Source organism: Eptesicus fuscus, chromosome 3 (genome assembly GCF_027574615.1).
Source record: "Eptesicus fuscus isolate TK198812 chromosome 3, DD_ASM_mEF_20220401, whole genome shotgun sequence".
Lineage (NCBI taxonomy): Eukaryota > Metazoa > Chordata > Mammalia > Chiroptera > Vespertilionidae > Eptesicus > Eptesicus fuscus.
In genome coordinates this window covers 42,645,366-42,668,699 of record NC_072475.1, presented here as the reverse complement: position 1 = coordinate 42,668,699, position 23,334 = coordinate 42,645,366, and the positions used below count along the sequence as shown (strand labels likewise).

General features: G+C 50.6%; 2 protein-coding genes across 3 annotated transcripts; both read right to left on the bottom strand.

Annotated features, from left to right (window-relative positions):
• Positions 1-804: 804 nt before the first annotated feature.
• ABCF3 (ATP binding cassette subfamily F member 3) lies at positions 805-12,009 on the bottom strand. Of its 2 annotated transcripts, XM_008157517.3 has the most exons (21): positions 11,867-12,009; positions 11,493-11,640; positions 11,305-11,384; positions 10,855-10,901; positions 10,563-10,660; positions 10,342-10,464; positions 9,914-10,180; positions 9,526-9,606; positions 9,389-9,448; positions 9,237-9,293; positions 9,102-9,124; positions 8,942-8,997; positions 8,628-8,828; positions 8,454-8,530; positions 7,224-7,268; positions 7,007-7,139; positions 6,314-6,402; positions 6,119-6,210; positions 5,804-5,936; positions 5,573-5,660; positions 805-5,479 (listed from the first exon to the last, which is right to left on the bottom strand). In XM_008157517.3, exons 1-21 carry the CDS (start codon positions 11,937-11,939, stop codon positions 5,321-5,323), a joined length of 2,130 nt encoding a protein of 709 aa, XP_008155739.2. In that variant the 5' UTR covers positions 11,940-12,009; the 3' UTR covers positions 805-5,320. The 2 variants fall into 2 exon arrangements, with proteins under 2 accessions (XP_008155739.2, XP_027989823.2); XM_028134022.2 differs by lacking the exons at positions 10,342-10,464; positions 10,563-10,660; positions 10,855-10,901; ... (1 more) ...; positions 11,493-11,640; positions 11,867-12,009 and adding an exon at positions 9,705-9,711 and having other exon boundaries at positions 9,914-10,013.
• Positions 12,010-13,848: 1,839 nt separating this feature from the next.
• Positions 13,849-22,761, bottom strand: AP2M1 (adaptor related protein complex 2 subunit mu 1). The gene is made up of 11 exons (XM_008157515.2): positions 22,680-22,761; positions 20,561-20,677; positions 18,553-18,818; positions 17,528-17,610; positions 16,788-16,923; positions 16,557-16,698; positions 15,865-15,984; positions 15,637-15,772; positions 15,437-15,534; positions 14,850-14,961; positions 13,849-14,186 (listed from the first exon to the last, which is right to left on the bottom strand). Exons 2-11 carry the CDS (start codon positions 20,632-20,634, stop codon positions 14,052-14,054), a joined length of 1,302 nt encoding a protein of 433 aa, XP_008155737.1. The 5' UTR covers positions 20,635-20,677; positions 22,680-22,761; the 3' UTR covers positions 13,849-14,051.
• Positions 22,762-23,334: the final 573 nt, after the last annotated feature.

The window sequence follows — 23,334 nt, the reverse complement described above, 5'->3', positions numbered from 1 at the left end:
AATTTTAGAGGGAAGGTGGGGTTTGTTGGGGAGACAATAACCGGGAACTTATACGCATATGTGCATAGCTGATGGACACAGACAATAGTCTGGTGAAGGCCTGGGAGCAGCTAGTGTGGGGTGGAGGGGGTCAACGGGGAACAAAACAAAGGGGACATCTGTAATACTATCAACAATAAAGATAAGTTAAAAAAAAAAAAAAAGAATGTCCTTCTCGCCCTGCTTGAACTTTGATTTCCCAGGCCAGGCTGCATTCCCACCCCAGAGCGCAGGCCATTCCCATGCATGAATGTCCTCACCTCACTCAGGTTCTGACACCTCATACTGGACCACCTTCCTATACAGATGCCCCCCCTTGCCTTGTTAAGGTTCTGACATTCTGCTTGAACATCGCCCATCTCCAACAATTAGGTTCAAAACACTTGCCTGAAAGGATTGAAGGTAACATGACCTTGAGTATGTCCATGGGCAAGTGTGACATGAGAATGCCATCCATTGCATGAATAAATATGGAACAAAGTTGAGAACAGCGATCTGGAGAGATGTGAGAAGTCTGGGGACCCAGATACCTCTGTTCTTGCCCCCATCTCTGCATGCACAGAGGTATCTGAATCTAAGTAAGACACTTATCATCTTTCTGCCTCAAGCTCCAGTTCTGTAAAATGGGAATAACTCATCAGGATCCACTTAATGGATTATGGAGAAGACCAAAAGAGAACATTTGTGAAAGCATTCCTTGGTGTTAAAAATGCTGTAGCATGGGTTGACAAATATTTAATGTAGGGTTTCAAAGGCCTCTCTATATACAGTAAAGCAGAAATCACTTCCAAACCATCCATTTATTTAACATAAAGAAAATAGAAACCTAGAAAAGGAAAATAAATAAATAAGAAAATAGAAACCTAGAATTACCAACAGGACGTGACCTATACATATTATTAGAATGGGCTTAAATTGCATGATTTCTGCTTTACCCCATGCAACTCAGCAGGTGCCAGGCAGTCTCATGCTGCGCTCCTGCAAGCACACTTTCTGATGCCTGGCTCAGCAGATGAGGGCTGTGGGTGGCCCTCCTGGGGCAATCATCTTGATGATGGCCTGGAGTGTTTGCACACGTGCCAGTCTGTGTGTCTCCAGAGGAGGCCCCAGGCTGCCGCTCCCTCACTCCATCCATGAAAATGACACTCTTTGGATCCACAGCTCTTTACAGTTCACAAAAATTTTTGTTCAGCTTACACGGGGCTTTGTCTCATTTAATCCTTCCAACTACCCAAAGAAGCAGGCAAGACAAACTGAGTTATACCCATTTTATGGATAAGGATAATTTCCTCAGGAGAGGTCGACTTGCCCAAGATGCCATTAGTGGTAGAGCTGTGCTAATTCCAGTGCATGACTTTGCCACTATTTCCACGTGTTTTTTGTTATTAATTTAACAAACAACTTCACTGAACACCCAGCGTGTCAGCCAATGCCAGGTACTCCTCATCAGCTTGCTCTTCTGAGAGCTTATTCAAAGCTCCCTCCCCTGTCTCATGCAATTGATGAGTTTTAAGTGATGGAATGAACAAAACCATTGAGCAGGTCACACGAGGAGCTGAGCGGTAGTACAGTATGACAGTTAAGAGCTGCACTCTAGAACCAGACTGGCTCGAATCCCAGTCCTGCCACCCACTATGTCAACTTCCTGTTTCCTCATCTGTAAAATGGGAATAATAGGTCTGTGAAGATTGACTTAGTGGGGGTAAAGGACTTACAAAAGTACCTATTACACAATAAGAACTCAATAAATATTCTGTAATTATTTCCTTAGCATTGTCTTAAAAGGAAACAAGGTGAGGTTTAAAAACAAAAAGGTTCCCTTTAAATCTGTTCCTTAGGCCCCTAAGCTTTCAAGACTTTGGCCCAGAAAAAGGAGTCCTTCCTTGTTTGAGCAGAGCAGACAGCTTTATTTGCACACCATCCTCCCTAGCCTTGTCTCCACCTGCACCGTGCTAACCCCATGCCCTTAGGACTGGATTTTGGTTATGACCTTCTGGCTGGTTTCTTGGGTTTTCCCCCTTTTCTCTCTTCCAATATCATTCTCTACTTTTCCTCAAATAATTTCCCCCCAATACTCATTTCTCAAGCACTTTTATTGAGCACATGTCTATAGGCTAGGCACTGTAGTAGGTGCTGTGAGGAGCTGCCCGGACCTCCTTTCAGGAATGAAGGACTTGCTGCCCTAGCTGCTAAGAGTGCTGATGGCAAAGTCCTTAGCTGTCAGTCCCTTTGGGAGAATTGTCTCAGCTGAAGAAAACTTCTTTTCTCAACTTCACATCTTGTAGCAGCCAGCATTCAACGACTGGTCAACTCAGCAGATAAAGGCCTGCCTGAGCCATTGTCTCAACTCAGGACAACTCTGCAGGGCCATCCAGCTCTAGAATGTGGGGCCAACCGAGGCCTCCAATGCTGCTCAACGTCTCCCTCTGCTCAGTCCTGGTGTTGGTCCCAGCAGCATACCCCAACAAACATCCTGCATGATTTCTTCACACTGCTTCCCAGGAAACCCAACCTGTGGCAGGCACATAAGACACAAAGACGAGCAAGCCATGGTCTGGCCTTCTAGGCTAACAAGGCAAAGTGGGATTTACAACTTTAATAATGGCAAGCAGCTTATAACGGGGGAAGCACAAAGTGCAATGAAGCCCACTTGGAGGGAGGCAAGGTTGAAGGGAGTCCGTCGCTCCAGGTTCAGGGACCCCGAGAGGCCCTTCAGCCAGGTTGTGAAACCAGCCCGCTAGCCTGCTGGGATCTCCCGAGGTTCCAACATCCAGTCGGCATGTTCAGGCTGGTGCAGAACCATAAACTGATGATGCTAGAGGTGTTGTTTGGCTTGCACCTGTGGGTGGGCCAGACCCAGGCTTCCTGAGTGGCTTTTACTAGAATTTTACATTCTAAAATGACAAATTAACCTGGGGCATAGCCAGCAAGGGTAAATGGCACCTTTTCCCCTATTTCATTCTAAAATTTGCCTGGAATACAGTGAGAACTTAGCCTGACGTCAGCAGGGCAGCTCCAACCTCAGCAGTTGGAAGGACCAGCTTCCCAATGGTTGGGTTAAATGGGCTCTCCACAGTGTGAAAGGAGTGGCTACTGTGATGGGCAGTCTGTGGTGATCAGGGGGCTTCCCACTCATACATGTCAAATTTCTCTGCCCTGTGCTTTCTGGAATGGAGTTGACATTGTCTATATTTTCCCTCAAGACAACTATCTTCTGCCAGCTCCCCTCTTCTAATCTCCAAAAGTTCACCCTACCCTTAATGTAGTCTTTCTCAGCTGCTACAATTCATTCATCTCAATTTTCTGAAGGCCTGATATATAGGCCTGTATTGTCATATACAGGCCCTTCCTGTTTTGTTCCTGGAGTCATGACATTGGAAACCAACCTGAAAGAGCCCTTCTTGAGAGCCTGACAGGTCTGAACAGTCCCAGAGACTGGAAACTTAACTCTCAGGAGGCAGCCTGAGCTATTAAAATTTTTCCTTCCTTTGAACCCAAACTTGTCTACCTCTGGAATCACTCAGAAAATTTGCTTTTCCCACAATAGTCCTTCAAATCAGACTGGCCACACTTTGTGAATCATATGCATAATGTGCTTGTCAGCTAATCCTCAACACAATCCTATCAAGAAACCAGGCAGAGGTATTCAAAAAGGTTAAGTGATTCCTTACACAGCTAGTATCTCTTAGTCTGGTGACTCCTTCTATTACCAGTAATGGCACTGGGACTTGATCTTAGACCCAACTCCAATGTTCTTTGTACAAAGTCACCTACCTCCAAAAGAAGCAGATTCTGTCACAGAACCCTTTAGCTGCACTCCCACCAACTCTAAGGACTTGGGAGAACTCATATCAGGATTCACAAACTTGTGTGAGGTGAAGGGGCTGAGCCTGGTAAACAGGTAGGCACAAATCACACACAAGATGGCCCCTGACTGGCCCATCTGCAGGTCCGAGGTTGGCAGAAGCGATGGGGGCTGTGAGAAGGCTCTTAGGAGCATGAGGGTTCACAAAGCCACAGACACAGTTAGAAGAACCTCTCCTGTGGACTTCTGAAAGGGAGTGAGAGAGGCTGAGGAGGCAGGCCTATTAGTGGCTCTTCTGCTGTTTTCATTCGTCCATCACTGCCTGTTCTGTGGTAAATCAGCAGAGACTTCCTGTCTCTCTTCTCCTTTACTCCAAAAACAGGTATCTCCCTCCCAGCTACCTGCACCATAACAACCTCACCAGCTGAGTTAACATTCCTTGGTTGAACTTTGTGACTATAATTCTCCACGAAGCCAGCAAGTTCCTTCTGTTGACTGGTTTCCTTCATCACCACGGAGAGCAACAAAATGTCTCTATGTTAGTGTCTTCTGTATAGCAATTACATAGAGCAGCGGAGCCCTCGAGAAACAATATTTATAAATCATATTACCTCTGTTAAAAATCCCACCCCACACTTAAGACTGCTTAATTTGAAAACAAAGTACTCTATTTCTTCCCATTAGATACCATTTTCAATTTCTTCCCAGGCCACTCTTACTAGTACATGGTTAGAGGAAAAATAAAGAAACCACCCAAGCAAAACGGGGACAAAGACAGTTTCTCTTCAGATCCTCCTGAAGGTCCTGATCAAAGAAGCAGGGTGAGCCTGGGCCAGAGACCACGGGAGAAAGCAGATGACAAACCATGTCTAAAGCTGCAGGATTACAGAATTAGTTCACTCTCTTAAGCAGTGAGGCTGAGCCCACACTACAGGGACCAGCACCACAGTGATGTAACACACTGCCCTTCATTCAAACAGCCCAGCCCACCGCAAGGTCAGGCAAGTGACCTCTGAGCCCCAGTGGCTTTAGCGATGTCTCCTTCCAGGGTCAAGGCTGGTGATGCTATAACGCCCTCCTTGTGATTGATACAAATGTCACAGGAGAATAATAAATCAGAGAGCCTACACTCCTTAACACATTGCAGCCCCGCCAGGGAACAGCAGAGATGAGGCAAGGAAGATTTAATTTACACAGCAGCCACTTGGGGCCCAGTCAGAGCTGGGGCAGTGGGGGAAGTATAACCCCAGAGGGTACCCCCCCTACCCCTTCCACTTACAAGACCAGTCCTCACAGACCCTTAGATGGGGTTCCCTGGATTGTGCAGAGCATGCTCCAATCAAAAGGAGAGATTTGGGAATAAGGCTGTCCCCAAAGTCAGGGGAGGTCCGTGGCCTGGAGATGGTTGCCTACATGGTGGCCCAGGGGTCTGAGAGACCAGTCCATGTCCTGGGCATAGCCCTCAGCTTGTTGGGCCTAGAGGAAGCCCTCACGGCGGAACTGTTCCTGGAGAAGGGCACGGTACTGGTCAAATCCCCCCTCGACCCGGGTGACGCCGCCTCCTTCGCACACCCACAACTCCTGGCACACCAGCCTGATGAAGCGCTCATCGTGGGATACCAGAATCACGCCACCCTGAAAGACAGGAGACCAGAGGCACTCAGGGGGGTGGGGGGTTAAGGAGTGTTGAGGCCTGGGAAGGAGTGGGCATTATGAAGACACACTCACCCTGAAATTGTTGAGAGCACGGCCAAGAGCCTCAATTGTCTCCATATCCAGGTGGTTTGTGGGTTCATCCAGAATGTAGAAGTTGGGGCTGCAAGGCAGAACCCAGGAAGGTGGATAGTTATGGGGAATTGGAGAAATCATGAACTCCTCTGACATAAAGACAAGAGAATCATTTTCTACTAGGCCAGAGGGGAACAGGGAGGGCAAGAATTCTAGAAAGTAAGGCCTTACCAGGGCATAGTCATCTGAGCAAAGGCTACCCGGCTCTTCTGGCCCCCAGACAAGCTGGCAACAGGGCGCACAGCCAGTTCTCCAGAGATGCCATACCGGCCCAGCTGGTGACGATACTCCTCCTCAGGCCGTCCTGGAATAGGCCCCATTCCATCATGGCCCAACTCCCTCCCTTCATCCTCTCCCCAGCCCCACCTTCAAATACCTCTGTCCTTACACCTATACTTGGGTGGGCTGCTCAGCACCTCCCCAAAGGAGGCCTAACTGTAGGCAGCAGCCCTGGGCCTTTCTCCTGAACCCCAAGCCCTAACACACCAGGAAACTTGTGTGACAGCAGCTCCACAGCACTGACGTTCAGGTCCAGCTGTTCCACGTGGTGCTGGCTGAAATAGCCAATCTTCAGATTCCTGCAGTCAGAAATGAAGGTGCAAGAGGGGATGAAAGGCAAGGACCATAAAGAGTGTAGCTACAAGTGTAGGGGTAGTTGGAGAGTGAAGGTGTGGGCCCTACCGGTGAGCATGTCTGATGCCTCGAACAGGTGTTAGATCCCCCATAAGCAGCTTCAGCATGGTAGACTTCCCAGCCCCATTCTCCCCAACCTATAAGAAGAAACATGAGAACTTTAGAGTGTACATGTATAGGACACAGAAGGAAAGGAAAGGAGAATTGGAGTTGGGTAGTCCCAATGACTCTTTCAACTAAAATGTTTTTCAGAAACTCAAAAGAAAAATGAAGGGGGTAATAAATATGTAGAGAACCTAATACCTGAGTACCTAGTAAGTGCTGGGGATTTAACTCTCCCAATAATCAAGTGAGGTAGACGCGATCTCCATTTTATAGATGAGAAAACTGTTTAGTAACAAAGCTGGGAAATGGCAGAGTGAGGATCTGAAGTCTGACCCTGAAGCCTATACTCTCTCCTCTATGTTCCATGGTTTGAGAAAACTGAGAGCAGAGATGAGCAAGACAGAATACTGCTTCAAGTATTCATCAAGTACCCCAGGCCAGGCTTTCTTTTCACCTCTCAGGGCAGCCCTGTGAGGCTGGAGTATGGGGACAGTGTAAGTATAGCCAAGTCCTTGGCTCGGGCCGACTCCTGCCCAGTGGACCTCTTCCCCCTGCAGCCTGAGGATCTGGGCCAATCCCAGCATGTGCTGGGGTGGGGGAGTCCCAGCTCCTGGAACAGAGAAACAACAACCATACCACACAGATGCGGGATTCAAGATCAGCAGAGACGGAGAGACGGCTGAAGATGACGTGTTTAGGATCATAGTAGAAATCCACCTCATCTAGTTGCAGAATTGGTGGTGAGAACTTCTCAAACCCATCAGGGAACCTGTGGGAGGGAAGGTGGGGATGAACAGCACTGCGTTGTCCAGAAACAAGAGCTTCCAACCAGCCCCTCTGGCCCAGCACTCACTTCATCACTACTTCCAACTCCTTGTCCACAGGTTTCAGCTCTGGCCTGAGGAAAGAGGGGGCAGTCTAGATTTATGACTTTTATTTGTCCAATCACACAAGAAATACATGCTCAGAGAAAACTTAGAAAAGCTTGTAGTCGCACCACCCAGATAACATTCTTATTTTCGAGTACAGTTTTGTACTACATAACAAGGTTAACAACAGACCGCATACATGAGGGTGGTTCCATAAGGTTATAATGGAGCAGAAAATTCCTATCACCTAGTGGCATCAGAGCCAAGTCATAATGTCATAGCACAATGTCTGTAGTGATGCTAGTAAAAATAAGCCTACTGCACTGCCAGTTGTATAAAATACAGCACATGTAATTACGTACAGCACATAATACTTGATAATGATAATAAATGACTATGCTACTTATGTACTTTTTGCTGTAAATATCCTGTGGCTACTGCATCTCTCTTTTTTTAATACATATTTTTATTGATTTCAGAGAGCGAGAGAGAGAGAGATAGAAACATCAATGATCAGAGAAAATCATTGATCAGCTGCCTCTTGCATGCCCCCTACTGGGGATCAAGCCCCCAATCCAGGCATATGCCCTTACCGGGAATTGAACTGTGACCTCCTGGTTCATGGGCTGATGCTCAACCACTGAGCAACACCAGCTGGGCTTTTCTGTAACTTTTTTTATGTTTAGTTACACAAATAGTTACCATTGTTACAAATGCCTACAGTATTCAGCATAATAACATGCCATACAGACCTGTAGCCTGGGAGCAATGGGCTATAACATACTGCCTAGGTGTGTAGTAGGCTATACCACCTAGGTTTGTGCACTCTATAATGTTCGTACCATGACAAAATTGCCCAACAACAATCTCAGAATGTATCCCTGACATTAAGCAGCACATGACTGTACATTCTTCTTTTGCTTATGCTAAGCAAAAGAAGCCAGACACAAGGGTCGCATTGTATGATTCCATTTATATTAAATGTTAAGCATAAACAAATATACACAAACAGAAAGCAGATTAGTGGTTACTAGAGGCTGGGGACAAGATTAACTCTTTGAGAACAGTATAAAACTTTTTACTTTCTTGTAGGGGAGGAAGTTCAAGTTGGTTTCTAGAAAAGGGGAGGCCTATAATGAGAGGGCAAGGATGGCCTGCAAAATGAGGCAAATATTAAGAGAACAGGAGTCAGAGCTATGGGACATTGTACTCACAGCTTCTCCAGCATCTTGAGTTTACTCTGTACTTGAGAGGCTCTGTTGGCATTGTAGCGAAACCGGTCAATGAAAACCTGTGGGTGGATGAGTGCAGGCATTGGTCAGGCTCCCTTACTCCCTGCAACTCTAATACCCATGGGATGGGGCCCTCAGCCCTGCCGGCTCCCACACCTGGATATGCTGGCGATACTGCTGCTGTGCCTCATATTCACGCTGCTGGTTGAGTAGTCGCTCCTGCTTGCTTTTGATAAAGGTCTCAAAGTCGCCCCGGTAACCATCTAGCCGCTGGCTGTGCAGGTGGATGATGTCTGTGGCTATGGCATTCAGGAAGTTTCGGTCGTGGGAGACGACCAGAATTGTGGAGGGCCACGTCTGAGGGGTCACAGGACAGCAGGCCCAGTTTGGGAGGGCACTCAGCTCCCAGCCTCTAGGTGTTTTGGAGGCAGACTTCCCCCAAACCTACTCCGGCACCTATAGGCACTCACCTGCAGGTAATTCTCCAGCCACAGTATGGCCCTTACATCCAGCATGTTTGTGGGTTCTGGAAAAGTGGACACATTTGGGATTGAAGGGCTGGAGGTGTAGGAACTTGGGTGTTGCCACCTTTCCCCACCCTGAAGTTAAGGTGTCACATTTCAAACTTACCATCTAACAGCAGAAGATCTGGCCTATGGATAAGAAGAATGCAAGGCTTGAGGTTTTAGGTCAGAGATCATTGCAAACCCCTAAGTGCCAAGGCCCATCCTCCATAATATCCATACACAGGCCCAGAAGACTCACCTAGCAAACAGGGCCCGGGCCAGGGCCAGTCTCATCCTCCAGCCACCTGAGAACTCCCTAAAGAAAGACAGAGCCGCATGAGAGGTGGGTGCTCACCAGCACAGGGGCGGAGCCAACAGTAACCACAGTCAAGAATGGCAAGGGCCACTCACCGGGTGGGCTGCTGCTGCATTTTAGGGGTAAAGCCAAGTCCAGCAAGAATGACTGATGCCCTAGAAGTGAAGAACCCAGTTGGAACAGGTAACATAAGCGAAAGGTGAAATGTGAAGAAAGGGGGAATTTCAAATACCTGGCAGGTGCCTTGTCAGCCTCAATCTCCTCCAATTTGGCATAGATTTCTGCCAGCTGTGCAGCTTCTGAGCCCTCGGCCCTGGGATGGAAATGGGGGGCAGAGCAATCAGCCTGAGTAGGAGCAGTTCAAGAGGATGTCCTGCACCCCATGCTGTTGGAAAGCAGACCACTGGCTGCCTTTTTGCTGGGACAAGAACAGAGTACAGGAAGGACTTGCTCACAGCATTGAGGGCCTTGGACACTGTGGAAGGGACAAGGGCTTGAGAGTGCTAGTTCTAAGCTCTCCTGCTCACTGGGATGGGCATGCGAATTTTGGATTATGACAGAACGGCAGGCACTCTGTGAAGGACAACTGTTGCTGTCCTTCCCTAGCACGGAGCCTTCACCTGCCAGCAGCAACCTGGGCACTGAGCTCCCGCTCTCGCTGCAGAAGGTCTTCTCGTACAGTGTCACTCTCCAGCACACTCTGCAGGGCAGGGGTGTCATCTCCAGCAACCTCCTGCTCTACGTGCAGCAGGGAAATATGGGCGGGAACTCGCAGGCTCCGGGTGGCCAGCATCTTCAACAGTGTTGTCTTCCCCAGCCCATTTCGGCCCACTAGCCCATAGCGGCGGCCCCATGCCAGGTTCACATCTGCACCAGCCAGCAGTACCCTGCAGGGGCAGCAGGAAGAAGACAAAGGGTGCTCTAGACATCGGTGTACTGCAAGTTTAACAACAGAAACCTAACATTACTTTTAGCCCCATTTAACCTCTCCAAATTCTCTTTAATTGGAAAAAGAAAAGTATCACATCCCCCACTGCCACTCCCTCACCTATCGCCAAAAGACACGTCAAAGTTCTCGATTCGAACATCGTAGGATTTGTTCTTGCCAGATGATTCCAACCGACTCTCCTTTCTGCTGCCTGCCTGGCTGGCTGATGCCTCTTCCAAGACTCTTTTAAAAGAAGAAATGGATGGCTTTTGGCACTCCCAACCACCCTTTCATCCCAGTAGAGACTGCTCTGCTCTCTTAACCCTTTTTGCTAAACTCACAGAGGATTGCTGGTCTTGAGTGTGTCCTTCTCTGAACGTTTCTCCTGCTTTGCCTTTAGTCGAGCCTCAGCCTTCTCCAGCTTCTTTGCATTCACTGTCTAAGGGTCCAAACAAAACCATTTCACCCTAGGGTGTAGGCTGAGAGAGAGCACCTTAAGTTAACCCTCTCAATTTATCCATAACGAACAGAATTAAAGATTCAGAAATCCCCCAGAAAGATAGTCCAGTATTTAGAAACAGTCAACTCCTACCCAAACCATACACAGCCCCTCCCTTTCATCCTCCTCCTCACCGAGGACTGTTCCCTCTTCAGCAGTCCTGGAAGGTTGGTGCCACAGTCTGTAGACGAGAAGAAAAGCAGTCACCTTCTCCCTGAGGGAAGGGAAACTAATATTTTGAGTAACTAATATAAACCAGACACAAAGCTGATAAGCAACTCTAACAAGAGCATGCAGTTGGTTAGTAAGTCACACAACAGGGGGTGGGGAGTGGGTGAACCCAAGTTTGTCCAGCTCCAAAGCCCATATGCTTCATACCATTGCCAAGAGCTTGGAGAACCCTCCAACCCTACTCCCTTCATCAATGGGCTCTTTTGCCTTCAGTAAAGACATCAACTAGCTTCTACAATCTTGTCCTATGGAAAAGAGGTGCCAGGAGTTCTGAGCTCCAGGAGGCAGGTGGCTGGGGCCTTGAGGCTGAGGAAAAGGAGAGGGTAGCTAGTTCAATCTTCCCTCCTTCTCACCGTAGCTCTCCGTCATCTTTGACAACTGGATGGGGGCGTCCAGCAGCACCTGGCTGTTTCCCTGGCTCTGTGGCTCAGCCCTACACGGTAGGGACGGCAAGCGCAGAGTTAGGGGTTGAGGAAAAAGCTCTTGGGCCATCAGACCTTATTCCCTCCTGCCTCTCCCCACAAGCCCCCCTGCCACGTACAGGCGTAGGGTGTTGTACATGCGCTGACACACGGCTCTGATGCCCGCGTCATCCTTGCTGTCCCCGGACACCTCTTGCAACAGTTCCCCCACAGCTTCCACCAGGTCGTCCACAGACTCGAAGTCCGCGCTGCCGCTGTGCAAGACGCCTGGGCGGGGCGGGGCAGGTCGAGGAAGACACGGGGTAGGGTGGACACGCAAGGAGTTTAACCCCGGAACCGCGACCCGAGTCTGGCCTCCGGACCTATCCCGCCCTCGGGACAAGAGGTCACACAGAGGCCAGGCCCAGCAGCGGCCCCGGCCCTGCCCTCCCTTAGTCTTTCCCACCCGACTTCCACTTTGGCCTCCCCAGCACGCTGATTCGGTTGGGCTCACCGGTTACGTAGTCGAAGACCTGTCCGTCAATTTCGGGAAACTCGCTCCGCAGGATTTCAGCGCAAGTCGCCATGTTACAGTCCGGCTCCCTTCCGCGCAGTCGCGGTGAGACCACGGCCAAGGCCCACCCCTGCCCTTCCCCCGAAAGCGCGTCCCTCCTTTCATGGCGCATGCGTAGTGGTGACATAAGTAAAGCGTGGATTGCGCGGAACCCGGTGGGCGGGGTCGAAAGAACCGTGCGCCAGCATTACTGTGCCTACGCCAGAGCTGCTCTCTGCGCTTGCGCAACGCCTTTTCCGCTGAAAAAAAGCCACACGTGCGGCCCTCGCTGCCTCCTGGGAGGTGGCGTTCCGGAAGGCGGAGAACTCGAATGCCAAAGGTTCAGCGGGTGGGAACCGCCCGAAAGGCCGGCGGGTGGGTAAAGCACACTGGTCTTGCTAGGCTGCACGCCTGAGCGGGTCCATTTTTGGAGCCAGCTGAGAGGTTTGCTGACTCACGCTGGTTCCTGAGCTTTCAGAAGCCCCCTGCGCAGTTCTGTGCAGCCGCGGTTATTATGTTTCCCAACCCTTATGGGCTGGTCTCAGCCTGGAAGCTCGCCTGCTCTGCTCGAGGCTTGCAGCTCAATACAAGTTATGCCTATTCCACCACCCCAGGGCACAGCCTCACTCTGCCAAAGGGCAAGAAAGCCAGGTGGAGAAAACCAGATGGACAGACAACACGGCCTGTGTAAATTCATTGGTATTTGTTCTCTAAGTCTACCTAAACCCAAAGCAGACTTCTCTGCAGCCTGAATCTCAGTAAATAACTCTAAAGATTACTTCCTTTCCCGGATTCTCTCAGAAGTTAATGATGCTACTGCTTTACATTAAATGTGAACTCTTCCAACCCTGCTCTAAAATTGCCATCTAAAATTACATTATTAATTCATCCTTGTGAGGAATCAGTCAATCCTGATATTTAAAATAAAGCTATAGAAGCTATTAAGCTTCTAGATCTAATAACCACTTTATAGGAAACACTGGGAAAGAGAAATTCTGAGGGGGAAACTATGTATTGTACAGAAATAGCTGGTTTCTTCAACATTGCAAGAGCTGAGGAGAACTTGTGGTTTATAAAATTCAAGAAGCATTCACCTACTACAATGGACCTTGTTTGGATCCAGATGCAAACTAAAAATTTTGTAGGACACTTGAATTAAGTATGAACACAGATTGATCAATGAATGGGCCATGAGTTGATAATTGTTGAAACTGGATGATGGGACATGAGCGTTCATTATATTTTGCTACTTGTTTTTTTGAAACTTTCTAGTAGATTTTTTTAGGTTCAAAAAGGCTGAAACCAAGCAAGGAAAAACTCGTGAGGGTAAATCTCCTTTATCTGCCTAAAGCTAGGAGTGAATTAGAGAAAGAATCTCTACCCTCAGGGAACTGGGGCCAGGTGGGGCTGCTGGCCCTTGAAGCTGTTTTCTTTTCAGAGGAGATAGGAGACCTGGGGTGAACACAAATTAGGATTAGGGACTGGATGGCCTTGGAGGGGCCTAACAATTGAGACCAAGACAAGGGAAGAAGTCTTGAGAGGTCAAAACAGAAAACTGTACTCAAAGTAGGCAGTGTAAGACATGGGAAGAGCAGTCCCACCAGCTCCCATCCCCCCTGCATCAACACAGCCAGCTACTTCACTCTACAGTTTATTGGGTCTATAACTGGACAAAGTCACAGGTGTACAAAATGAAGCTCACACTATCCCAAAGCAGAATAGGGATTGAGGGCTAGGGATCCATTACTAGCTGTTGGGGGAGCTCTGAGGTGAAGGGCAACCAACCCTCCCACTTGAGAGATGTGGCCACAGGGGAGGGGAGAAGCCCACCTGACTTTGGTCACAGAACTCATCGAGCCTGGCAGTGGGCCAGGACAGACAGATGGATGGAGAAGCAGGAGCCCCAGAAACCACCTTGCCCAGGAAGCCCAGGAAGCCCAGGAAGCCCAGGAAGCCCAGGGAGCCCAGGGACAGCTCCACCAGTCCTACTTCCGATGTGGTTGGTCCAGACCTAGACTCAGGGGCTGGTGCAAAGGAAAGGCAGCAAAGCAGGAGGGAGGAGACACTGATGTGTGGTGGCTGGGGCACTTGGACTTGTGGAAGAGGGTGGGTGGGTGGGGAGGCGGGGCTAGCTGCCACTAGGCAGCTAGCAGCGTGTCTCATAAATGCCACTTCGGCCAATGTAGCGCACCCATTTGATGACATCATGGTCGCTGTAGTTCAGCTTCGGTTCAAACACCTTCAAGTAGCGCACCTTGAGGCCAGAGGGTGCGAATGGCACCTGGGCAAGGGACAGCTCCAGTTAGGAATGTGGCCTTCCAGTCAATCTCTCTCTTCTGGGAAGTTCTGTAGCCCCGTCCTACCTTTATCTCTTTACTACAGGTGACTGAATGATTAGTGTCCTGAAAGAAGTTGGGGTAGTGAGGGGGTCCTCCAAAAGGTTACTAAATAAAGCATATCCAAGAGTAACCAGTAATCATTTGGGTTTGAAGTCAGGCCCTGCCTGTGATAACTTGAATCAATTCTTTTAATCTGCAGAAAGCAGCAACCAAAGACCTGACTTAGAACATCTCAATATTATGGACTTAAAAAATAAGGTGGAGAAAATTGTATGTCTAACATAATTTGCACAAAGCAAAGTCAGCCCATTTTCCTGTCTGTAAGTAAACTTTGTGTCTTATTTGGCATTCCAGCAATCTAAAGCTTTCCAAAGAATTATCTTACAACAAGCCAAAAGAAGGTAAAGATTTTGGTTAGTGTGAATAGCAATTTCTAGTTGGAAGCCTGAAAGGGGAATAAATGGATCTATGAATTAAAGTCACTTCCCTTCTCAAGGCCTCAGTTTGCTAATCTGCAGGTAGTAGGTACAGAGGTTGATCTGAATGATTTCCAAGGTCTTTCCCAGCATACCCTGCTATGGCTCTAGGCCCCTCTTCCACCATACCTCAAAGTTCATGGAAATGGGGGGTCGAGCCCACTTCTTCTTGTCATTGGTGGGCAGCAGCTCAATCTCTGCGCTGATCTGCGATTCCTTCATGCCTGCCATGCGCTTGATCCTAGGAACACAGGAGCAATGGGCAGCAAGTGCCGCTGGAAGCTTGGAGGAATTTCGAAAGGGGCGGGAGGAAAGAACCCAGGAGCTTGTGGGAGGTGCTAGGACAAGAAAATGCAGTGAGGACCTGGATTACCACTTGCTATGGAACCTTGGGTCTGCTATTCCTTTAGCACTGTGGGCTGCAGTTTCTGCTGAGATAGATGGTTGTGCCATCTCTTACTGTTTACTTTACAGACATGGGAAAATGTTAAAGCATCCTAATAATAAATGTAGGCATGCACCCAAGTGCAAACAGGTGGTACCCTCACATAGGTATAGGGTGAGAGCAAACAGAAGCTCCTGGAGAAGCAAAAAGGCAGTCCACTCCCTCCCCGAAAAAAACACATACACACTCAGAGGACGAACAGTAAAACTGAATGAGAGGGTACATCGAGGCTTCTTAAGCCCTGTTGTGGCCTCATGAAGAAAAGACTCACTTCCACACGATGGCGTTCTCACTGGCCTTGTACTTGGCCTTCCCCTTCATGCAGATCACCTGCACCCCACTTGTGTTCAATGGGGTTGGGATCCTCACCTAGAAGTAACACACCTGTCAGGGAGCTCTGTCAAGCCCTGACATCAGCTGCCTTTATTCCTGAAGACAAGTGCTTCTTCCTCCCCAAGTCCCTGTCCTCACCTCAATCTTCTGAGCCAGTAGTGAGGGCTTGAAGTTGGACTTGATGACCACCTTGACCTCAAGCTTGGTGCGCCCCACTTCCCGCACCAGTGGGATCACCCGGAAAGGAAGGATGATGTCCTTGGTGGTGCGATACCTTTAGGAGTAGAGAGCAAGGTTGGCATAGCAGAGTCTGTCCTCTTCCCTCTCCCCACTTTTTGCCCTTGCCTCCTCACATCCCAGTGGCACCTCATGAGCTCAAACTCTCCATCTGGTGGGATGAAGCTGATGCTGCGTTCAGAGTCAAACTTGCTGAGTCGCACACACTGGTGGAAGGTGCAGTCATCGATGGCAATTGATTGCTTCCCGCTGCAAGAAGGGGCTCAAAGTGTCATCGGTACAGGAGAGTGGCAGGAGAGATTTAGGCTGGGAGGCTACCCCACCCACAAAGGCTGTCAGAGCCTGGGTGAGGTTCCCACTATACACTATCAAAAGCTATCAGGAAAGGAAGACCTATGTAATACCTTCAACAATAAAGATTAGAAAAAAAAAAAAAAAGCTGTCCCAATACAGTTTTCTGACTTAAGGGTCCCTGCCCCAGAATTAGGGATCAGTGGGAGCTTTGCAAGCTCATCATCTCTTGAGAGCTCTGCTGCTTAGGACCTAGAGGTTTCAGGTACACTGGGCAGAAGCCAGCAGTATATACAGAAAAGCCTTGGTTCTGGGGACCAAATAAAGGGGCTTACTCTCTGAGTAGGACGAGGGCAATTCCCTCTTCTCTCTTAAGCACAGATGTCAAGAGCAACTAGCCAAGTACATCCTTGGGAAGAGGGAGTTTGTATTACTGCAGAAATGATGTCCAGAAAGAATTTGTGATTTACCAGGTCCCCCTCAACCCTCCAATTTCCACCCTCTCCCACCAGCTCCCCTGCCTCAGGCACCTCTTGCTTGTTTCATCAGCTGTGCCTTTGCCCTGCTTCTCAATTACAATCTTGTCATTCATCCCAAACTTGCACTCAGGCATGCCACTCAGGTAGCTCTTCATCACCACCCGCCCTGACACATGGGCGCTCAGCACCTGCCCTGGTGATGGACAGACAAATGGAAAAGCTGAGTCAGGACCAGGACCTTACCCCAGTCCCCCGCCAGCTTTATCATGAGAGGGCTCTCACCCTGCGGGGACATGAGGAGGTTCACACTCTCCAGCACATCCAGGAAGAGCTCGTTCCGGCGATACTTGATGCCCTCCCGCCGCCAACCAATCTGCCCAGTCACCTGGCTGGTGATCTGGGATTGTTCCTCTTTTGTCTACATGGAAATAGAGACAAACAGCAACGGCCTCACTCCTCTCCACTTTTAATCATCCTGTCTCTATCCCCACTCCATCCTCATCTCTTTCCTTCTAGGCCCCGCCCTGAAACCCATCTTCCCCCAGAGGCCCAGTGGGGCAGGACCTGAAGAAAGGGAGTAAAGCTGCAAGGGTAGAAGTTGAGGGAATACCTTACCTGATGCTGGAGGCCACAGGGCCAATGTGGAGCCCACAGGAAGCCGTAGGGTAGCGCAGATGGGAAGAGACAGGCAGAAAAGAAGGCTATGAGGCCTGGATCCTAGAGGAGGGTCCAAACTCTCTCCTCCTGAGGAACCAAGGCCTCCAGAGCAATCCCCATTCTTCCTTCCCCCAGTGCAAAAGGAAACTGCTTGATCTGTATTCCCAGTAACAGAGATGCTGAGTCAGTTGCACCTCGGTTGGGAGAGGGCCACATGGGAAAATAAGCCTGCAGTCATGGCAGAAAGATCAGACCAGCACTTCCTGTTAGAGGCAGCTTCATGAGTCAGCATTGACAAGGCTCAGGGGCCAGCTGGGATGAAGGGGTTGGGCTCCACCCGGACTGTAGCTGTATAATTCCAATACCTGGCTCTTGATGCCCTGCTGGGTAATGAAGGTTTTCAGTGCGCCTGTCTCCGAGTTCTGTGGATAGCCAAAGTCCAGGATCTCTGCAAAAGGAAGGGAACCATCAGATCCTGGAGAAAGCTGAAGGCTCTTTCATTCCTGTCCCTTCTTGGCCTAGACATGTCTAGCCAGCACAGCCCCAGAAGAGTGTGGGATCACCTGCAGTAAAGTCTTCTAGCTTTGTAGTATTTACTCTGGGATGTATGCTTTATAAGAAAATGTCAGATTTTGCCCTGGCTGGTGTGGCTCAGTTGGTAGAGCATCATCCTGTGCACCAAAAGGTCCCTGGTTCAATTCCTGGTCAGGGCACATGCCCAGGTTCTAGGTTCAGTCCCTGGGGTTAGGATGCATATGGGAGGCTACCAATCAATGTTTTTTTCTCACATTTATTTTTTTCTCTCTCTCTCCTCCCTTCCTCTCTCTAAAATGTCAGATTTTATCAAATGGAGAAAATCAGTAGAAGCGTCATGTGGTCAGTGGGTGAGAGGTCAAGAAGCACTGAGCCTTAGAAAACAGAGAGATGTTGGGAAGGTGGAATGACTCTGTTCACTTAAATCATACCCTACAGAGGAGCCAAGATAACAATGCAATGCACTTGAGGGGCTTATAATACCTCACCCTCCTCCAGGCTCTGAGGCACGTGTTGAGATGGAAAGCTGGGAGGACAGTCATGAACTAAGGCCCAAACCACAAAGGTAAGAGGGTGCAAAGTGCTTACTGCAGGAGTCCCAGCCACCAAATCCCAGTCAGGTTCTCAGCCCCCTGAAAGACCTCCTCTACGCACTAGCGCCTATTTCTGTGTTCTACTTCAGAGCAGACTTTAGGTCTGGATTTGGACTCCAAAGACCACATAGTCAGGGCTCAAAAGACCACATAGTCAGAAAAGGAAGTTCAGAAGGCACTGGAGCTTCAGACCTGCTCCCACCTCGAGGCCAGGCCCCATCAGGTTCATCCCCACCCTAGGCCCACCACTCCGCCAGTCTCACCATCCAGCAGCTCATATATGAGCACAAAATTGTTCTTGATGTTCTCCTCGCTGATCTTGCCAAAGTAGGCAGCCATTACGTCACACATCTTATAGAGGAATTCGAAGACCATGGCAGCATTGACATTCTGCTTGGTGACAGCTGCCAGCCAGATGTTAGACCGTTTAACATGGAAGAAACTGGTGCGAGCGATGTTGGTGACGGGGCTGCGCACCTGTTGCCGGGCATGGATAACATTGACCCGAAAAGCGTCCACCGCATTCCTCCTGAGGAAAAAGGGTAGACGGGCTACTCAGCACTCAGGCAAACCTCACTCTACAGGGATCAATCACAGCTACTAACAGCATCCCCACTTCACTGCTGAATTCTGACACATACTCTAAAGTGCCATGATAGGAAGACAGATGTAACCTGAATAAAGTGAGGTCCATCAAGTTTAGGGATGCCCCCAATTTCCCAGCTGCCCTTCTCTAGCTTCTCAGTGAGCTCCAGGCCCACATGAGAAAGAGACCCAGTCTTCCCACTGGTAACCCCACCAGTGGGGAAGGCTGGCTCCCCCACAAGTTAGACAAAGCCAGCATGACGTCAGAGAAGGCTCCAATCTACTGAGGGAGAAGCACCAAGGACCTGTGGAGCTGGGCCACCCATTTCTGTCTGGGATCCAATTCCAGGGCAAGCTCAGGGAATGAAAAAGGATGAAGAAAACAAGGATGGGGGGCAGGACACCCCACCCTCCGGTACCTGGGCGGCAGCTTAACAGGCTGCTTACCTATTGCTACAGCAGCCAATGAGATGGGATGAGAGAAATGACGCCAGCAAGAAGAGGAGAGTGACAGCAACGAGAGAGAGGGTTAGACACACAACACACTGGGGTAGGCAGCACACACCATGAGATAAAAACAGACAAGTAACAGGCAAGGGGTGGAGAGCACAGCAAAGCATGCAAGATGGTGTATGCCCTGGCCTTAGCTTAACCAGGTCCATGCAGGGCCGGAGCAGGGTGCGGATGGTGTAGTCAGCAGGCTCAGGCAATCCAGGTGTTGCCACATCTTTAGCTCATGCCCCACCACCAGCCAATGGACAAATAGTCACAAAGGCCACACCAGTCCATCAGCCTGGGAGCCAAAAGCCAACGAGCTGGGGCACTGCAGCAAGCCCATTCTTTGACTGTCTATGCCAAGATCTTTGAGGAAGAAAAACAGGGCCTAAGAACAATGAACAGAGGAGCCTAACCTCATTAGAGCTGCTCACTCAGGAAAGAACAGTAGCGTGCAGGATGGGGCAGAATGAGAAGGAAGGCTGTGCCCACTTGTTAAGGTCTGTGGGACCCAGAACAAGAAGCTATTCTGGGTCTACTCTGATAGGCCAGAAAGGGCAGCATGGCCTCCCTGACCTTCTGCCTTTCCTTCAGTGACCCAGGGAGGGCCTCAGTGCTCACAATCTCTCCTCCAAGAATGGCCCAGAGGAACTGAAAACAGCTAAGTCAGCAGCCTGCCTCTTTCTGAGAAAGGGAGTGGAAGAGGATTTGGCAGCCTGGAGAGGCTTTCAAAAGAATCCGGTGAAGACTCGCATCATGAGAAGGGCTTTTGAAGGCAAGACTTAAATGGATTAGTACCTCCAGCCTGGCCACTAACTCCACCCAGGAGACACGTCTCCCTCCTCCTCAAGGGAGGAATCAACCAGCCCAGGCAAAAGCACTCATCCCAGCAACCAGGTCTGTCACTAAGGGAAACAGGAGGCAGTAAAGGCAGCAGTTCCTAAGACGGCGAGGGCCACGTCAGAATTCAGCAGGCAGAATTCCACATGTCCCACCTGGGGGCCAGCAACTGGCTCCCAATACTATCAGACCTCATGGGAGCCAGGCTGTACATGCTTAGCTTCCATGATGCAGCAGGGGGAGGGGGAGGGAAGGGTCCAAGTCAAGTGACTGATAGGAACAGACCTAATCCTGCATGCTGGGGAGGAGGGATGGAAGGTGGGGCGCAGCTGGTTCAGCCAGGGGACTCACCCGATGTCATCTCGGTAGACCCGGGAGATGAGCACCTCCCCCTTGTGATTATAGATGAATAAGCCTCCAATCATGGCGGCAGCTCAGTCTCCACAGCCCATCGCTCTGAGAAGAGACCTAGGACAGGCAGAGGCAGGGTAAGGGAAGGCTTCAGAACCCCTGCCCACATCCACTGTGGGGCTGTGCAGGTCACAATGGTTTTTTTTTTTTTTTTCCTGACTCAACCCTCCAGCAAGTGACCCTGCAGCCCTTGCAGGCATGCTCCTCCCCTTAGCCAGGCTCCAGTTCCTGTTTATCCCACACTGGATGGGAGAAAGAAATGGTGAGGGACTTGGGCCCAGGATACTAAGGCCATTTTGATCCTCCCTTTTCTGGGGCTGAGCCCAGAGAGTAGCCCCTCCCCCTCTTCACAGAACTGAGCTCAGCGAGGATCCTTTTCCGCCCCTTCCTGTGCAGCCTCTCACACAGGCTCTCACCAGGGAGTCCACGGGAAGGCCTGCCTGTGGCTGCAGGAATGGTGGCAGGAATTACTCCTGTGGGTTCAGGCCTGGGGCTCAGGGACGGCTGTAGGAGCACCAAGTCTCAGTCTCCACTGCCCTTCTGAGAAGGGGCAGGGCCTGAATCTCTGGCTAATTGACCGAAATCTAAACATTCCAGGGAAGGGTGTGCAGGGGGGGAGGGGGGTGGGGGGGGGGGGGGAGGAAAGGAGGCCTTAGGCCCTGACTTAGATCCCCAAGTGTGGCTCCAACCTCCCCCAGGCAGTCAGATAAGCAGGCAAAAGAGCAGAGTAGAAAGGTCCCAGCCCTGACAGACTACACTTACACGACCCAAGCTGCTTAGTAGTTATTTTTGGCAACCACCCCTCCTTTCAAAAAGGGAGGCTCCCTCTCAGCTCCCAAGTACAATAAAAATAAGGGGGGGGGGGGGGGGGAGGCGGGATGCAGGTACATAAAGTTAAGAGATCCTTCCAGTGGAAATTCTGTGATTCCAGACCCACCTCTGGCCTGGGTGCCTACATGTGAGGGGCAGGATGCCCCAACTATCCAAATTATGTGGGTCAAACTAACGTAGACCGTTTGCAAGGGCAAAAAAGGGTTCGTTTAGTTCTAGATTTCCTGGATTAGCCCTGGTATTAATTTCACAGGGGGTAATTTAGCAGACTTTTCTAAACTGTAAAACAAAGCCTATTACTATGGCCACCAAGGTCTCCCAGACTCAGTGAGAGGTCTCTGAAGGTGTTGGGCACAACCCATGCCTCAGTCCCTAAGGGTCCAGGAGAGGAAAGGCAAGATGGAGGTAGAGCCTGGGCAAAGAACCAAGTTCACAGGTACCAAGGCTTCGGGAGGGATCTGGGGCCCCAGACAGGGACGGAATGTTGACTTAAGCGGGAAGCCTGGCGGCGGCGGCGGCGGCAGGCAGAACACTCAGGTGAGCCCACAGCAGCAGCGGGGCCGGTGGGGGCGCCCAGGGCAAGTTTCAGGGTGGCAAAGGTCAGGGCTTTGAAGAGGAAAAACGGCAGGGGGAGCCTGGCAGTGGCGAACAGAGGATGCTGGGGAGACGGAGCCTGCTCTGGGGTTCAGGTGTAAAGGCATGAGGGGATGGTGGGCTTTTGCCCTGGGAAGGAAGACATCGCGGGAAAAGATGGTTCCACGGGGTGCGGCGCTGTCACAGGTCTGAGGAATAAGAGCCTCAGGCTGTCACTCAGCGGGGAGGAGGGGGGTGGGAGGCTTGTCACGGTCCAAGGAGGCGGCCCAGGGGGTGTCACTGTCCTAGGAGATGGGGGAACAGCCCAGGGGCCGAGGGGAGGCGTCGAGGGGTAGGGGTGCTGTCACCATCCCAGGGAGGGGGCGCCGCGCGGGGTCCCTGCCCTGGGAGGATTCTAGGAGGTCTCCCTCTCAAGGAAGGCGCCGGGCGGGTCAGGTGGAGGGCGCGCTCCCCGCCCGTCCTGCAACCGCGCCCCGGGCGTCTCCACCCGCCGCCGTCAGCTCCTCTGGGATCTAAAAGGCTGAGGCCACTCCCGGGCGTGGGCAGCTTCCCGCCTTCCCTTGTGCAGGGAAGGGCAAAGCTGCAGTTGGGCAGGCGTCCTCCTTCCTCCCGTGAGGCCTGATCCCGAGCTCACCTGGTGTCCGCGGCCCGCTGCTCCGCCCGCCCGGCCACTCTCCGGATCCCAAGATGTCCGCCCGCCCCCTGCTCGCCTGCCCGCTGCCTCTGCTTTCACTGCAGTGCCGCGGCCCCGCCCCGGCCTCGCCTGCGCCTGCGCCTGCGCGTCGGGCTCCCGCACGGACTACAAATCCCATCAGGTCGTTGGGCTTTCTCGCTTACAATTTTAAGCTCTCTAGATTTAGCAAAACTACAACTACCGACTGACTTCGAGAACCTTCGAACGGGAGAGTAGGTGTTCCTTGGGGGAGGGCTAGGAGTGGCCTTATCCAGCCTTAGCCGAAAGGCACATCCCAGCCTATCCGATTCCGCTCACGTCCTTCCCCCCCCACTGAGCATTCTGGGAATTGTAGTCTCTGAAGTCCCTCCAGTTCCTATTTCAGTGTTTCGGAGAGCCTCAGAGGATTACTACCATTAGAAGTCCATCTGTTAAGTCTTGGATCGTTGTAGGCCTTTAGTGTCTCCAGAGTCCTCAGACTGGCTGTCCTCACTACTTTCCATACAACACACGACTTGGCAGTAGAAGTGTTTGTGCTGAATTTACTGCTTTCTAACACCACCCCTGACTCTCCCAAATTTTAATTTTTCATTGTATATATATTTGCCAGACATAA